This window comes from Pimephales promelas, chromosome 2 (genome assembly GCF_988280905.1).
Source record: "Pimephales promelas chromosome 2, fPimPro1.hap1.1, whole genome shotgun sequence".
Taxonomy (NCBI): domain Eukaryota; kingdom Metazoa; phylum Chordata; class Actinopteri; order Cypriniformes; family Leuciscidae; genus Pimephales; species Pimephales promelas.
The window spans coordinates 3,105,511-3,123,200 of NC_142770.1; the positions used below are offsets into that span (position 1 = coordinate 3,105,511).

At 39.8% G+C, this 17,690-nt stretch overlaps 1 protein-coding gene across 5 annotated transcripts; it reads right to left on the reverse strand.

Annotated features, from left to right (window-relative positions):
• Window positions 1-938: 938 nt before the first annotated feature.
• On the reverse strand, window positions 939-16,542 carry LOC120486603 (uncharacterized). 5 transcript variants are annotated; one of them, XR_016146920.1, is made up of 5 exons: window positions 16,279-16,542; window positions 13,369-13,677; window positions 12,833-12,912; window positions 2,467-2,604; window positions 939-2,215 (listed from the first exon to the last, which is right to left on the reverse strand). XR_016146920.1 is itself a non-coding variant. In XM_089121658.1 (5 exons), exons 1-4 carry the CDS (start codon window positions 16,331-16,333, stop codon window positions 2,489-2,491), a joined length of 573 nt encoding a protein of 190 aa, XP_088977784.1. In that variant the 5' UTR covers window positions 16,334-16,508; the 3' UTR covers window positions 939-2,215; window positions 2,467-2,488. The 5 variants fall into 5 exon arrangements, 4 of the variants coding, with proteins under 4 accessions (XP_088977784.1, XP_088977785.1, XP_088977787.1 ...); XM_089121658.1 differs by having other exon boundaries at window positions 12,820-12,912; window positions 16,279-16,508; XM_089121659.1 differs by having other exon boundaries at window positions 12,838-12,912; window positions 16,279-16,471.
• Window positions 16,543-17,690: the final 1,148 nt, after the last annotated feature.

Sequence of the window (17,690 nt, forward strand, 5' to 3'; positions counted from 1 at the left end):
TACATTAGATATACTTTGAAACGATCACGCATGTACAATTTTTGTTTGATCAATTATTATAATGCACAATTTACATGAATGAATAAATAATTGTTCAATTCTCTCCATACCTTTATCAACTGTATTAACTTTGTACATAAGACTAGTTGTCCTCTTTCGTATACTGCTATTTTCTTCTTACAATTTGTTAAGTCTTTATATTTTTCAATCTTGTAATATATTCTGCAGAAAACTGAGATTCATTTCTATCTTCTGCACAATATTACGATATGGAAAAATGTAAGGAATTTAAACAAATTTACACCGCAGGAAGAAAATAGCTGTCCATGAAACAACTCAAAATAAAAGTCTTGCTATATCAGTGCAAGTAAAATAGTTTTTACAGTTGATAAAGATAGGCCTATTGAGAGAATGTAGTAATTTGATAACTTTATCTATTGATTCTAAAGCACATTACCTTTACATATGTATTCCTTTAAACTGTGCATAATAATTATTGATAAACTAAAATTGTACATGTGTGATCGATTAATAATTACATAATATATAATTACATAATATCTAAATCATACAAAATTATTATTCTAAACAAGTATTAATAAAAGCCAGAAGATTTGCTAAAGAGACCTTTAATTTGGAGTGAAAACTAAACTGAAACACCAACTAATAACATGAGAGCTTCGGTTTGTCTCATGAATCGAGTGTTTCCATCTTCCTGATCACAAAATGTTGATTGTATAATTATAGCAACTAAATGCTACGTAGATTATTTGTGATTTATATGCAAATCAAGTAAAACGTTTTTTTTTTTGTATTATGGTGAATAATCACCACCTGGATGACTTTATACGCTTAACTATCAAATGATGAAATCACTTAATTTGGGATGCTTACATCACATTACTATTTTCTGTTCAATGAAGACCAGAAGACAAATCTGAAGTTCATTTATTTTACTGGAAAGCTCTTAACATTTCCAAAGACAGTAGAAAATAGTACAAAGTAGGATCCATCCTCAAAATAAAACTGAAGACGTGGATAAAAACAGTTCTTACAGGCACATGGTGATCAGTTGAGGTAATTTCTACATGTGTTGATACATTAACAGCACAATATCTGAACATGTTTGGTTCTTCATTTAAATGTGGATAATATCTTTGACACGGTTCTCATGTAATTATCATAAGAATAACAGTCGAGTGAGTTTACACACACTATAAGAAAAAGGCAATATCCTTTCTTCGAGTCAAAGAAAAATCACTGGAACAGAGGAATACATCCACACTCATGACCCTGAGCTTATAAAACTGATACAGCATCACATTATAACATTATAATAACCAGTGCTGTAAACTCTATATCAGCCAACATGAGAATAGATAAATAAAAATAAATTAAACTGGTAAAGGTGTGTCCATCGATGGTAGCCAGCAGCCAATCACACGCCTCAAAACTTACAGAAAACGTGATTCTCTTCTCATGTCAGCTTGTGCCCAAGATTAAGAGATTATAAAGAATATAAAGTACATACGTGCATTTAAACAGCAAGAAGAAACTATCTTGCTATAACTGCGCAAGGCAAAGTTGTTAAGCTAGTTTAAATTGTTTGTAATACATAGGTAAACTACAAGATGTCAAATCTTATTTATATCTCATTATCTGTATATTTTTATATTCATTTAAACTAAATACTTAATTGTTCATATAAAATGGTTAAATTGGCCCGGTTTCACAGACAGGGCTTAGATTAAGCCAGGATTAAGCCTTAGTTCAGTTAAAACAGTTCAAAAATGCATTTTAGTGTAGAAACTAAGCATTTGTCAACTTTTACAAACTAAACCGAAACACACATGGCTCTCCGCCTGAACGGGCTTGATGATCAAATGAATTAATTACAAAATAAGTACATATTTCACATTTGGGAGCCGGTCTAAATGAGTAAACACTGTTACTGAATCCCTGACACGGGTCAGGCCCTCAGTCACCTCTCACACACCAAATACAGAAACATCAGAATAGATAGATGCACAACTATGATTCCCTAATCATTTTTATAATAAAGGAGTCCTGGACTGTAAACGTACACATTCATTGTTTCACAGCTCAAAAACACAAGCTCATTTTCCCATTAGAGGTTTTCCCAATGAATATAGATGGGATAGATTAATCCTGATGTGCTGGCGTCCGCTCAGACCACACGACATGTTTACTCGTTCTGTAAGAAAACAATGAATCACAGACGATAAAGACAAGAAATGAACAGACAGTGTCAAGTTATAGAGTCAGGAAATCAGCACGTGTCATCTATTTGTCAACAAGAAATGTTTGTTGGAAAAGTCTACACGGACACACTACACTAGTACAACATCTTCACTCAAAAGCTCTTGCATGTTTTTCTCTCTGTCTGCTTTGGAAAATAATTACAAACACAATATTTGCACAATACAAGCAATGTTTTCCTCTTACTATAATATCTGTAGGTGATACTTTATTCTTTCTTGGAGCTCCTGTGGCGACAGTACATCACACCAACACAAGCAGCCGCAGTTAACAGCAGACCAGCAACAGCTGCTCCTGCTACAACACCAACAGAAGGACCTGAACCTGGATCAGTGAAAGACAGACATACATTTGTGTGAGTAAGTCTGTCAGATTGATCAAGAACAAACACTATGAGACATCAGCAGAGGGCTGTTTCACAAAAGCAGAATTTAGAAATCCAGGATAAGAGATAAAGCTGGGCTTGACCTAGTGTGATCAGTGCATCCTGGCTTTATCAGTTTCACAAAGGCCAAACCAGGCTCAGGAGGAGCGGCTATGTCAAGCCAGGTGTAAGTAATCCAGATAAGGGGGAGTCAACAGTTTTCTTCAACAAACCACACAGTCCATCACAGATTCATCGATGCTACAATGGATAAGTTGCGTGCGCCATACTTCAAGTGTTGGGTTTAATTTCATTACTTTTCCTTGAAAATGTAAAGTAAGGGATTACTCTTAATTTATCTGTAATTTATTTACAGTTACTTCTGATGTAATTGAGGTAAAAACTGTGTATAGATCAATCCGATCTCACAGCGATTCGTATGCATTTTATGAGGAATCTAAATATTACGACCGCACTCGTACAAATTCGTATGAATTATTGTAAAATATGTATGAAAAAAGTGTGAAATGTCATGAGATCAGACATAAAACAGTAGTGGGTTTAACATCAAAATGTAGCCTATTGTCTGATGCTAAAAAGTATGTTTTAATGTAACCTTCTCCACCTTGGTCAGTTTAAGGATAATTCATGCAATTTTATAGTATCTATTTGAAAGAATTAAAACAGATTCATGCCTCTCCTTGTATTATTCAGCTGGTTGAGATTGATATGGGATTTTGAAAGTAATTAGTAATTAAAAGTAATTGTCAAGTTCCCTCACTCTAGTGAAGTTTATCCCTGTAGTTTTCCCCACTTGAAAGGGTATGCTTGTTTTTGAAGGTTTGGACTGGATTTTACTCAATGACCAGGAATCAATTCTTTCTTTTCTTTTCTTTTATTTGAAAGTTGTCATGGCCAAAAGCAGGTAAAAAACCTTAAACACAAACACAAGTAAATCAAAACACAATAAAGTAACCATAATAAAGCATCATTCTTGAGGACACTTTTCAAATAAAGACACTTTTAAAGCACTGCTAAAATTATTTTACCTTAACTCTAGCAGCTTTTTAACCCCTTTAAAACTTTACAATACATTTCTTTTAACTATGCTTTTAAACCTTTATAATGTTAAATGTATAACACTTCAGGTTACAATTCAAACACATGATTCTTTTACACAATCTTTAGCACATGATTTTATACACACATTTTACCCTAAATATAATTAGATGATTCACTTTTATGTTAAAATCCACCACATTGCACAAACGAATGCTCACCGACTCCTTCCTTGTTCAAACAAGCTTTAGTCCTGCAATCTCATTTTTCCAGCTCCTCAGCACATCATTCCAGCTTGCTGAACACTCTGTGAGTGACTCCAAGACACCTAATCACCAGATTCTTCCCACCTGGTGACTAACTAGCTGACTGCAGATAGGCACCACCTCCAGCACCAGGAGGGGCGGGGTCTGCAGCTCAGCTCAACACCTCCCACTCGATCTTCCCACGGAAACCGCTGGGAAGGTCGCACACAGTGAACTAGTAGTCAGAGATTCCCTCCTGGACTCCCAGCCTGCTCCTCCACTGGCAGTAAGACCACCAACCGCCGGACGTCCCGGTGAAGAATTGTGGACTGAAGGTCCTTGCGAATGCTGGAGAGGCGATGCTTGGATACAGGAAACTTGGATGTCAATGTTACAGGCCTCACCTCTGGAATACAGGAGCTCGCCACAACTCTAATATTCACATCCCGTACAATATTTCTGGAGTCAGGGTTAACACTAATGACTCTTCCAAGCTTAAAGTGGCCCCTCAATGCATTCTGATCACAGAGCCAAACGATATCACCAATTGCAACATTCCTCTGTGCAGTGTGCCACTTGCCTCTCACAAAGAGATTAGGACCAGCAAGTTGGCTCCAGGATCTCCAGAATTTGTTTACTTGATGCTGCATTTCCTGGAGTCTCTTATAGGGATAACTTGTGAAATCAAACGTTTTCCAGTCACCACTTGATGATGCTCGTCCCAGCAGGAGGGTATTGGGCGTGATATACTGCACTGTATCTTCAAGGCTCTGCACCCTGGCATCAATGGGCCGCTCATTTGCCAGATTAGCGGCGAGCTGAAGTGTTGTCTGAAACTCACTAAAACAAAGCCCTGTTTCTCTTCCCAGACTGAGGAACGCCTTCTTCACAATCTGAACAGCTGCTTCAGCAGAGCCATTCCGATGAGGTGAATCAGCTGGCAGAATGTTCCAGTGCCAGTCAGTTCCATTTTGAGCTGAAGTTTCCTCCACAGCAGACCTATCCAGGCTGTTCAGGAACTGATACAACTCCTTCAGAACAGGCTTGGCTCCAACAAAATTAGTCCCTGGGTCAGACCATAACTTCTTGGGGTGGCCTCTAATTGCTGTGAACCTCTGATAAGCCATCAGGAAGCTTTCTGTTGACATTGAGTTCGCAAGCTCCGTGTGGATTGCTCTGCTGACCATACAGCAGAATACGACTCCCCAGACTTTCATTTTGACTCTTTTCCTAACGTCATCTTTGACCTGATAGGGTCCAAACAGGTCAACTGCTGTAAACTCAAATGGAGATGCTGGCCTGGTTCTCTCTTGAGGAAGATCTCCCATCACTTGCTGACATCTTCTCACTCTAGCTTTTTTGCAGACCATACAATTCTCAATGACTTTTCGAGCAATTATTCGTCCCTTGATGACCCATGCTCTTTTTCTCACCTTCAACAGAGTCGCAGCCACACCCTCGTGACCCTTGCTGTGAGCTTCCCGAACCAGCAATGTTGAGACCCAAGCGCTGAAAGGTAAGAGGGGGACACCAACTCTATCTTCATTAAAGGCTTGGACTCTCCCACCACAAACTAGTAATCCAGTTTCTTCCTCTTTGAATACTACCAGCCGGTCTATTGTGGTTGCTGGAAAGGTCACCCCCTCTTGTGTGGCAAGAAAAAGATCTCTTAAAGCATCCTGGCGTTCCGTCGTGGTGATGACCCCGGCTGATGGAACCGCCTCCCACTTTGGATCTCCCAGGATCTTATTTTTAGCTGCAAAACATTTTGCTGCCCTCCAGACCCAGGCGATCGTCTTAACCAGGTGAGTCAGGTTGCTGAACCGTCCTTCATTCACCAGATTTCGGACAGCAGCACCAGCAGGTGGCCTTCGATGCTCCAGATCAGGTGACTTCTTCAACTGAGCTCTTGTGAGAGCCGCAGCAAACGATTTCTTCTGCATCCTTCCAACACTCTCTCTGGCAGATGCTGATACATCCTTTGCAGATTTAATTGGCCACTCCTCAGCTGGTAGACTCAGAAACTTGGGTCCTTGCTGCCATGTTGAATTTTCAGCCAACTCCTTTGGGCCAGCCCCACGAGTAATGATGTCAGCGATGTTCAGAGATCCAGGAATCCACCACCAATCCTGAAGCTTTGTGCTGGTCTGGATTTCGCCAATCCTGTTACCAAAAAAGGTCTGGAAGCCATAGCTCTCACGTTGAATTGAACAAAGTACTGTTTGGCTATCAACAAAATGGTACCACTGCTTGACTTGAATTCGGCCATGTCGTTCAAAGTACCTCTTTAACCGGGCGGCGAATACTGCCCCACATAACTCTGCCTTGACTGCTTCCCCCTTGTGGTCAAGAGGAGCCAGCTTAGCTTTAGACTCCACCAGCCTTACTATCGGACCTTGGTCACAGTCCCACCGCAAATACAGGACGGCACCATAAGCATGATCACTGCCATCAGAAAAGGTAATTGCATCAGGCTCAGCTAGCTCACCCACTGGTGTCAGGGCTCTAGGAAACCTGATTTTGCTCAGCTCAGCATATTCTTCAAAAAGACTGATGGCATCTTCTCTGAGCTTCTCTGATAGTGCAAGGTCCCAAGTGTCTTTGAGAGTGCTGCATTTGGGTTTGGCCTCTTGAAACGCTCTCCGAACCAAAATGGCTCCTTTCTGCTTTATAGGTGTCGTCAGACCAACCGGGTCATACAGCCCAGAAACTTGGCTAAGCAACTCTCGTCGTGTCAGTGGGTCTGGTGTCTGAGCTCTCACCGCTTCCAGTTGAAGGTCTTGGCCAAGTCTCATTTTTCTCTTCCTTTTTGAGAAGTTTATCCCAACCATAACATGAAGCTTGTCATCCTCCAGGGTGTAGCCGAGTCCGAGAGCTTTGTTGTCTTCCTCCTTAAGCTGATTTGGCAGAATCACAGTCTTCGGAATAGCCACCTGCTCCTTTTCCCCAACAGACTCCGTCTTGCTTTCACCAGAAAAGACCCACGGCTTTAACTTGAACCCTCCTGCCCCCAGGATCTGCTCCACATTTTTTGCGATAACTTTGAGCTGGTCCAAGTTATTATGAGAGGTCAGAATATCGTCGACATAGCTGTCCTCCTCTAACACTCGGCGCTCTTCCTCAAGATGCCTGAACTGGGGGAGATTCGCTGTCTCTCTCATGGCGAGTTGAGCGATACAACCTGCAGGCTTGTCACCAATGTTTACCCTTGTGACTGCATACTCGCCCAGCTTCTCCTCCTCAGAGTCACGCCACAGAAACCTATGCAACTGCACCTCCCGATCTTCAAGCCACACTGAATTGTACATCTTTCTTACATCTCCCAAAGCCGCAAAACCTCCCCTCCGGAATCTGAGAAGCACAGCACGAATAGAATTAAGGACGTCGGGGCCCTTCAACAGGAGATCATTTAGACTCACCCCTCTGCACTTCTGACTACTGTTCCAGACCAGTCTCACCGGAGTTGTGACGGAGTGCGGGTTGGGTGCGATGAGGTGGCTAATATACCAAACTGGGCCCGTCCATGACTGAAGAACGTCTTTAGACAATTTCATTGCGGCTCGGCGCTCGACCATCTCGTGAATTTGAGCAGCATATGCAGCCTTCCACTCTGATTCCCTGGTTAGCTGCCTCTCAGTTCTAAAGAAAGTTGCCTCAACTGCACTCCTGTTGCTTGGTAATGTGGCTGGATCTTCTACCCAGGGGTACTTGGCGTGCCAGTGAGGCCTCTCACTGTGCTCATCAGCAGCTACATATGTGAGCCCATTCTTTACCACCTCCAGCTCCCTTTCTTCGGCGAGGGTCATTTCTTTGCCACCTGGCTGGCAGTTTCCACAGCGACAACCCCCACATTTCGGGATGCAGCCAGCACCGATACTATCCCATTTCCACCACTCAAGGAAATTAGATGTAGCAGTTACACAACTGAGTCCTTGAGGTTGCTGACTTTGTTGATGATGAATGGGAACCACACAGGTGTGTTCTTCATACTTTACCGCAGCAGTTCTCATAGACCTTGCGAAATGCGTTCTTGATGAATGAGCTGATACAGTTACTGCCTCAAACAAATCAGGATGGGTGCCAGCAACTGTCTTTCCCATTGGTCCGTCCCACAGCACAAGATCCCCCACAGAGCGGATTTTCTGCGGAGCCAGCTGGCCTTCCTTGTGACTTACTAGGAGATGAATCTCCCTTGGTCTTGCCAGGTCTCTGAGTGGAATGTCTGGGAAGAACTCTTGCAGTTTTTTAGCTGACACATGTCTTTGAATGTCTGCAATGTTGTCTAGGCCATAGCAAACCAGCTGATGGGATCTGAGAGTGCCTCTTGAAGTGTTTACCCGTATTTTCAGAATGTACCGCTTCGTCTTAACAAAGACTTTCATGCCTCCTACACCATGGACTACAAGCGTGATGTCTTCACTTCTAAGATTGAGCCGACCTGCTGCCTCATGGGTGATATAATTAGTATCAGAAGCCAGATCTATAAGAGTCCCAATTTTCTGCCCAGCATTTGCGGTTACTTCCAACAGCATCATAATGACAGGCCACTCCGCTAGGCCGCTCTCTGCCAAAAGACTTGAATGACACTTTGCAATATGCGATGTTCTTGCTGCTGTATTACAAAATGCGTCCCGGCATTGTTGAGCTAATTCAGGTGAGAGTTTTTTGAAGAATTCTTCCTGGGCTTCGGTGCAATTCCTCCAGCTCTCACCTCCCACTGTGCTGTCTTTCCTTCTCCTCTGAACCGTATTATCTCTGGATGCCTCTGCTCTGGGACACAGATAGTAATGATGGTCTGTAACTCCTTGCCCTCTACAATCAGGATTTCTGCACAGAAACAAAGTTTTGCAGTGATTCCCCTCGTCATGAACCTCCAGGCATTTCCAGCAGGCTCCCAGCTTCCGCACTGCGTCCTTCTTCTCTGTGAGCTTGAGCATACGGAACTTTTTGCAGAAGTACAGCTTCTTTCTATGCTTGATGTCTCCACAGACGACACATCCTGAGAGATTGCTACTTGACTGGTTCGAGGCTCTGGTTCTTGCTTGCCTTTGCTCCGGTCGATTTTCTTTCCTCAGTGGCTCTTCATCCCTCAATTGATCCAGCTGTTCGTAGATACTCTCTTGACTCTTGAGAAAGGCCAGAAGATAGTCAAAGCGTTTCTCTGGGTCAGTACTGTTCCTCTCAGCCACATAGAGAAGCCACTCTTTCTTCAGTGCATCCGGAAGCTTGCTTTCAATTGACTTTGTCACCAGAGGGTTCCTTAAAGCGCCAGTATCACCAAGATCACTCAGGTCTTCAAGGGCCTTTTCCACAGCTTGGATGAGCTCAACAATTTTCTTGGGCTGGTGACCTCTGGCAGCTGGAAGTCTCTGGAGCTCCTCTACTATTTCAATAGCAATCACAGTTTGGCTTCCGAACCGATTCTCTAGGACACGGAAAATGTCCTCTGCTGTGTTATAAGTCATCAATCGAAGATCTCTCTTTACTTTCTCATCCAAACTGTCAAGAAGCTGGAACTTTTTGACTTCTTTTGAACCAGTGGGTTCTCCTTGACGCTGGAGGGCCTCCCAGTCCCTTTTCCAGCGATGAAAGTCTCGCCTGATGCCAGTGAACTTGGGAAGGGAAGTAGGCTTCAGTCTAACGGCTGCTGTTGGGTAGCTGATAGGAGCTGCGCTCAAATCTCTCTCTGCATCTTCTTTAGCTCTTGTTTGAATGAACTCTGCTTTTCTTGACATTAACTCGGGGATGACCTGCTCAAGATTTCTGACTCGCAGTTGAAAATCTTTCCGTTCAGCAGAAGGAACCCAACACTTCCAGTGTGTGTGCAGCTCTTTTGCCCTCTTAACCAGTTTTTCCAAGTAATCAAGCATGAAATCAAAACCCTCTTTATTTCCGCCAGGTCCAACGGACGCCACACTCTCTGCTTTCTCCTCTGCAACCTTTACTGCCATGGTCAGTTCCTCTTCTCCAAAGTTAGCCCAGAGTGTCTTCTGGATAAGCTCCTTGAGCTCGTTCAGTCGTACCTCACACTCACTTGTAGTTTTCTCAATATCGGCCTTTTGCTGCTCATTCAACCAGGGAACTTCTTCGGAATCCGTATCCAGCTTTGCCTCTGCAAGGTACTGGGCCTCCACGTCCTCGTTGGCTTCCATGACCTTGTTAGCCTCAATAATGAGCTTTTTGAGACTATCCTTGAGCTCCTCTTCAGGCATGATGGCATGCATCCGAACTACATTGTTAGCCAGTCGTGAGAATTGACGCTTTGCAGATGTCCTACTTGCTTTAAGTTGATCCAGGGTCTTTGAGTCAGCCATCTTTTTTTTTTCAGCAGAATTTAGGTGAGACAATTTCCCGTTTTATCAGGCCTTGCTGGTTGCTGTTCAGGATTCTCTGCTCCAGTCTTCACAGCGGTTTTTTACTGTCAAGTTCCCTCACTCTAGTGAAGTTTATCCCTGTAGTTTTCCCCACTTGAAAGGGTATGCTTGTTTTTGAAGGTTTGGACTGGATTTTACTCAATGACCAGGAATCAATTCTTTCTTTTCTTTTCTTTTATTTGAAAGTTGTCATGGCCAAAAGCAGGTAAAAAACCTTAAACACAAACACAAGTAAATCAAAACACAATAAAGTAACCATAATAAAGCATCATTCTTGAGGACACTTTTCAAATAAAGACACTTTTAAAGCACTGCTAAAATTATTTTACCTTAACTCTAGCAGCTTTTTAACCCCTTTAAAACTTTACAATACATTTCTTTTAACTATGCTTTTAAACCTTTATAATGTTAAATGTATAACACTTCAGGTTACAATTCAAACACATGATTCTTTTACACAATCTTTAGCACATGATTTTATACACACATTTTACCCTAAATATAATTAGATGATTCACTTTTATGTTAAAATCCACCACATTGCACAAACGAATGCTCACCGACTCCTTCCTTGTTCAAACAAGCTTTAGTCCTGCAATCTCATTTTTCCAGCTCCTCAGCACATCATTCCAGCTTGCTGAACACTCTGTGAGTGACTCCAAGACACCTAATCACCAGATTCTTCCCACCTGGTGACTAACTAGCTGACTGCAGATAGGCACCACCTCCAGCACCAGGAGGGGCGGGGTCTGCAGCTCAGCTCAACAGTAATTAAATACTTTTTAGAGAGAGTAATTATTACAGTAATCTAATTACACTGTTGAAGAGGTAATTAGTAACTAATTAATTACTTTTTTAGAGTAACTTACCCAACACTGCTGACAGCTGATTAATTTATGTTACACAGCTTATTAATGTTCCTCTTTTTTGTTACACATCCCCAGAAAAGCAATAGGGTAGAGTGGGAGAAAACGCCCCCCAAGGGGCATAGTTTCTCTTTATCATAATTACTACAGTAACATATTTCTGTTCATCAAAGTCTTTATTTTACACTTGAATGCAGTATAACTAGGCCGTAAAATCAAAATATTTGAACAAAACATGAAAAAATTAATTCAAGTGAGCATTAGCTAGCTTGGTGAATGCAATGATGGAAGGTGGTTAGGTGACCCACTGATAAAACACAGTGACTTTTAATGCATTTATGTAATATATTTCACTATTAATATACTAATTTATGTTTAATATTTATTTAGGGTTTTCTGTTTATCTTGATGATAGTGATGAACAAATACTATCAATTATAGACCTCGTGTAGAAATCAAAATATTCAAATGTTATAAATTTGGCTATTTTGTACATTCCTGAAATAAATATTAATAGGTATATATATTATGTTGTTGCATTACTTGTCTTTTACTTTTAGAGATTAAAAACTATGTTAATTTTGCTGTTGATCTATGAAGGAAACTGGTTGGTAAGAAAGGGGGCATTTTACCCCACCTTGGGGGGTGTTTTACCCCACCGCTGGGGCAAAACGCCCCCTTTGTACACAAATATTTTCAGTCAAAAAACAAATTAATTATGAAGGTTGAGCAATTTTAATATTTGGTAAATAACTCCTGCCAAAGACACTCAAAACTGGGATGGCAATTTAGTCACATTTATGTTTTGTTTTACAGTAATGTCACATTTTCCTTAAGGGGGGCATTTTCCTCCACTTCTACCCTAACGCTCTTGCAGGTAAATGTCGGGAAAAGCCAATGGGTCGGACCTGTCCCGAAACACTCTTTCACGTCTGAAAGGCCTTCTCAATATAAGTGCTTCATCAGATGTCATCCAAAAATGGGCATGCCATTGTAAAGGACGAAACATGCGTTTAGAGCTACTTATATTGCCTGACTTGATTGACAAAACTTTTGCTTCTTTATCAGCCATTTCTCTAATTCCCTCATCACATACAATAGCCTATTAAAGACCTATCTGTCTTCAAAAACACAATTGAATAGTAACAATGCCCATATGGATAATTATTATTATAGTTAATAATGGTAGGCTATCATCATAATGTTACAATAATAATAGTAGGCTATACTTGACTGAATGCCAATATGTATCTGAGGTATTTTAATGCAGACTGATAAAATTGTGCTGAACTTATAGATGACAAAACGGAATAACTGACAAAACACATTGGATTCTGATCTGCATGAGCGCTGACTGAACAGATAAGGCACAAGGATTGACTAAGCCTGGCTGTTAGCCTGGTCTGGAGCAGGCTAGCTGCACAGAATAAAACGCCATGGTAACGTATGTGCTACTGCTTTTGTGAAACCGAGTCCCGGCTTAATTCAGCCAGGATATCTGGAAAATCCCGGCTTAATCCACTATCTTGGTTTTGTGAAATAGCCCTCTGGTCTGAGAGAATACATCTTATTCAGTTACATTAATCAACATTCAGTTTGAAATTCATCATTATAATACCACATCATCACACCATTCATTTTTACTTCACCAGGATCTAAAGTGACAGATTCTCCCGCATTCACTGTCTTTCTGCTCGTTTTATCTCGTTCAACAGCAGAAACACCTGAAACACACACCAACACATGCTCTAAAACAAACTCTAAAAGTGAAACTGTAAAACAAGAACAAACTATGAAATGATTGTGCATGTTAATTTCCTAGATCTTAAGAAAATCGGTAGAAATAACATTAAACAATATTCAGGAATACCTTTTTTTTTAGAAATTTATTTCTAAATTTGTAACAAATCCCCATCACTTTAAACCTTGGTGAACTAATATACACTGAATATGAAATAAACATGATGAGAAAAGGTGGTCAGGAATGCTACGATGAGAAAATGACCAGAACAAAAATAATTCTAATGGCTCACAAATAGACAGACAAATCAGTTTAAAATAATTCATAATTCTGTATTTCTTTTTTGTGCAGGGAATTAGAAAAGGCAACTCTGAAGGTCACGGTCATGATGCGATTTAAATCCGTGCAACCTGAATCAAAACATTCGTAAATGACTCACCATAAACAAATACATTGAAGCGTGTGTCACTCTTGCGGTTTATGGATTGCTGATAATCTCCAGAATCTTCAAGTTTGGTGTTCATGATAGTCAGAGATCCAGTGTGATGATCCAGCTTCAGTCTGCCTCTGAATCTCTCTTTACACTGATCATCTGTACAGATATAACAGAGATCTCCATTGATTTGAGCGATGCGAATGTTATTAAAATACCATTTAATTCTGTCTTTATGGTTTATTTTAATGTCAGTGTGTAGAGTGACTGAATCTCCCTCCATCACTGACACATCAAAGTCAACATCAGATGCACCTGAAGAAGAGATAAACAAGTTCATTAGAAATGTCTTGTTGGAGAGTAGGACTAGGAATGTTTTTGATTACATTGTGAGATGAGAAATATGTCTGCAATCATAATGTAAACATGTCAACAAACAGCAGAAGAACATCACTGATTTACACATTCACTCTTCAGGACAAACACACGTGTGTAGGGTACAGGGCTAAAAGGACCCTTTTCTCTAAAACAATAGATGGCACAAACATTTGCCGCTCAACTTCCCAAAACATCCACTTTTCAAGCTGCTTGAGGGAATCTGTCTGATCCTGAACGTGATCACGGGCAGAAACGCAGTTATTCTGCGCTTATTTGATCTAATATTTCATGTTTATTTTTTGGAGATTTAAAGCTGCAGTCAGCAAGTCTGGCAGATTGAGGCGATTTAGCCAAAATTTTGAATGTTTGCAACTCTCATGCCCCTCCCATCCAGTTCATGTGGTGTGCACCGGATTTTCTGTGAAGGCGCAAGTTTCTTCAGCATAAAAGCATCATTTCCTTTTCCTTGGGTGTTTTGGACCTCCTAGCTTTGGTTGTTAACCGAGGAATTGACCTATGGGTAAGCCATGCCCTCAAATGCGGATTAAGTTATGCGATAGACCACGACATCAACTAAACGTGGATAAATTAAACAAGGATGTCTACATCTTTTCCAAATTAAGTCAACAACGTATTTGAACGTTATCTTTAACATCTCTAACGTAACGTTAGGCTAACGTTAGATAAAAAATAGAAAACGTTAATGTTAGCTTCATTAATGTCTCTGTAAATAACCGAGATAACAAATGTTAACAATGTTGTGCTGAATGATTCATGTAAATAATGTAGCACCAAACGGTGATGGCAAAGATATGTGGTCTGCTCATTTTTGCCTGGATCTGAAGCTGTGCGACAGAGAGTCTATCTGTCTTTCTAAAACCGGCTGATTTATGTTGTTCTGTCATAGCATACTGTCTCAGTTTAGGGTTTCAGTGAATATGATAAAAAAAAAATCTTGCCGACTTCAACTTTAAATAGCAATTGAGAATTGCTAAAATTATTGACCATATTTTGAGACAAATGTCATCTTAATGATTTTCAGTTTTGTTCAAGGAAATCAAAGCAACGGTTTTCAATAACGGTAGAATATGTAAAAGTATGATATTTGGGGTAAAAGGCGCTCCTGCTGTTGGAGCGAAAGGCACAAAAATTTAATGTAAACATATGATAATAAACAACAGCTTCCTGACTTTTCCTATTTGTTGACATGGTTCGATTCTGATGTTAAATATTGTATATTAAGCTGGGTGTCCACCTTAAAGATATTTATCATATTTATTATGAAACAATCATACTGTATTTAAAAATATGATATTAATCATATAATAAAACTGTATTTATTGTTACTAATGTAAATTTGGCCTATAGACCATTTTGCCAGATGTAAACAACATTGGTCCAGAAGCACTTCCTGTTTCAGTTTTTAACACTACATAATAAACGTTGGGATAAAATACAACCAACAGAACATCTAAAACTGAACTGAATCAAAAATAAAAGATGTTTTCTTTACATTTGAAATAAAGCAACCATTTACAAACTGAAACAGGAAGTGTTTCTGGACAAGTATTGTTTACATCTTGCAAAATGGCCTATATTAAATTAATATTAGATCTCATTCAATGCTTTTTTACAATCCTTACTTTTTTTAAATTTTAATGACAGTAACCTTAACAAAAAATACCCAGAATTATTTATCAAACAGAAAATGGAGCAAACTTTGCTAAAGTGATTATTTTTAACAAGTATTAACTTGTACAATATTAAAACCATATTATTTTAGCTGAAATATTTGTATTAGTAGGCCTACTAATGTGTCTTTTGCCCCCGTCTGATTGGGGAAACGTAGTATCTTTTAACATGATTCACCTAGAACACACACCCTGAAGTAGCCTAGACTTCATTGCATACCTTTACAGACTAAACACTTTTTGACGACAAACACTAATAAATGACTACTCCAAAGAAATACAGTGATATGCTTTTCTAACAAGCTTACAAAAACGTCTCTTTCTGCAGCACTTTATTGAAAACTCGTCTAACTCCATTTTAATAAAGCGTGTCACTTCACAGAAACTGCTAGAAACTGCTGAACTCGTCGACCCGAGACCAGATTACTCGATTTCAGATTTCCTAACTAAATGGGTTTTTGTTTTAAAGACAGTCAGAACAAGAATCCTAAATCGACAAAATATTTTAATTTGCTTCTGTAATACGAATTTGTGAAAATCCTAAATTAACAGGTAAGTTTTCACCCCCGGATGTAACGTTAGGCTAAATTCACAGGACTGGAAAAGTAATTACAGCTAACTTACTTTACCGTTGTCCACCAAATTGGGACTATTATTTCGAGGTTTTATTCCGTGTATACTGGTTTTATTTAACAAATTCCCTCAGATTTGCGTTTCAACTTTCATTCGGTACTGGTCCAGCAGCTAATACGTGTCTAAAATTACTTTGTCATCATTGGTTTTCACTGTTGACATGAAGACGAAATGTAAATATATAACGATATTAAAATTAAAATACGCAGCTTACCATGCGCGAAGGATGCAGACACCGCGAGCACTAAAAACAAACACCTTTTCACCATTTTCTCTCCGGCGGTGAGTGAAGAGGCTATGATTGATGACGCTTCATCGTTCGCTCCTCCTCCGTGGTGAACCAATCAAATGTAGACGGCTCCGCACAGGTGTGCTGAAACCATAGAGGCTGAAACAGAGCCCGTCTGGCACTTCCTATACGCCTTATTCACGGCAGCGCCATCTTTGATTTTTAATGAGAATGAAAGCGAGGCTGTGAGGGATAGATTTGCATCTCTTCAATGGGCTGTACTGTTATTTAATGTGTTTTCGGATTGTTCTGCTCATGAAACACTTGAAAAATATCTTTCCTAGAAATTTCAGTTGACGAAAAACTCCAGACAATGTAAGCTGTGGAAAATTGTAAGTAATCTAGCCGCTTTATTACAGCGGATGCCATTGGAAACAGTAAGTCTATCCCTCACAGCCTCACTTTCATACCTGTCATGGCGCTGCGCTGAATAAGGTCTATTAGCCCCATTCATCTTGGTTGCAGTTCCATTAGAATTCCACTGGAGGTGATCGCGGGCGAGAGCAGAATGAATGGGAGTCTATGGGGCTAAACGGCTAAATGTGTCTCTTTCACCTGCTTGTCGTTAAATCAACATAGATTTTATTGTTGATTCCCAAGTTCAATATAGATTATACGCCAAAAGTCGAATGAACGAGTACTTGCGTCCTTTTGATTTCTTACAGGCCATTGTTGGCTGGAACACGCTAGCATTCTGCTATTGTGTGACGTCATCACAGTTTTGAACGGATTTTTAGGAACGTTAATGGTTTTACAGACATAACTTAAAATTTACAGTAATAAACCGTGTTTTATTTTCTGATAAAATGTGGATTTACCAACTTATTGATGTATTGATATCTATTTTAGACCAATACACTGATAACCAACAATCATCACAGCAGTGGTGAGTTACATGAGCAATCACAGCTCATCACAAGTGAATACTTGTTAAAAGCAATACTTAATTAAAGAAGCTGCACAATGTCATTCACACAAACATTAATAAGCACCATAATGGTACCACACATGAAATTAAAAAAATTAACAACATCAAATGTAACATAAAACCCTAATGTACATAACTGATTAGAAAAAAAAAACAATAAAACTATGAGGAACCATAGTTATTTCAACAAAAATACATAAAATGTGAAGTGTCACACAGGGAATTGTGGGAATGTCAATTTACGGTTTTTCACTGTAAATTATACAATGAGTTGTTCTTTTTCACGTTCAAAAACTGTAAATTTAACAGTATTTTACTGTAAAATTATATCACAGTTATTTACCGTGTATAGTACGGAAACTTTCTGTTTACCAACTAACAGTTTTGCAGTCTTTTACCGTTAAAATCA

Coding starts and splice junctions, on each gene's coding strand:
- LOC120486603 (XM_089121658.1), bottom strand. CDS start 16,333: ATGGTGAAAAGGTGTTTGTTTTTAGTGCTCGCGGTGTCTGCATCCTTC. Junction 12,913..13,368: donor CTTCAATGTATTTGTTTATG/GTGAGTCATTTA, acceptor TGTGTGTTTCAG/GTGTTTCTGCTGTTGAACGA. Junction 2,605..12,819: donor TGGTGAAGTAAAAATGAATG/GTGTGATGATGT, acceptor TCACTGATCCAG/GTTCAGGTCCTTCTGTTGGT.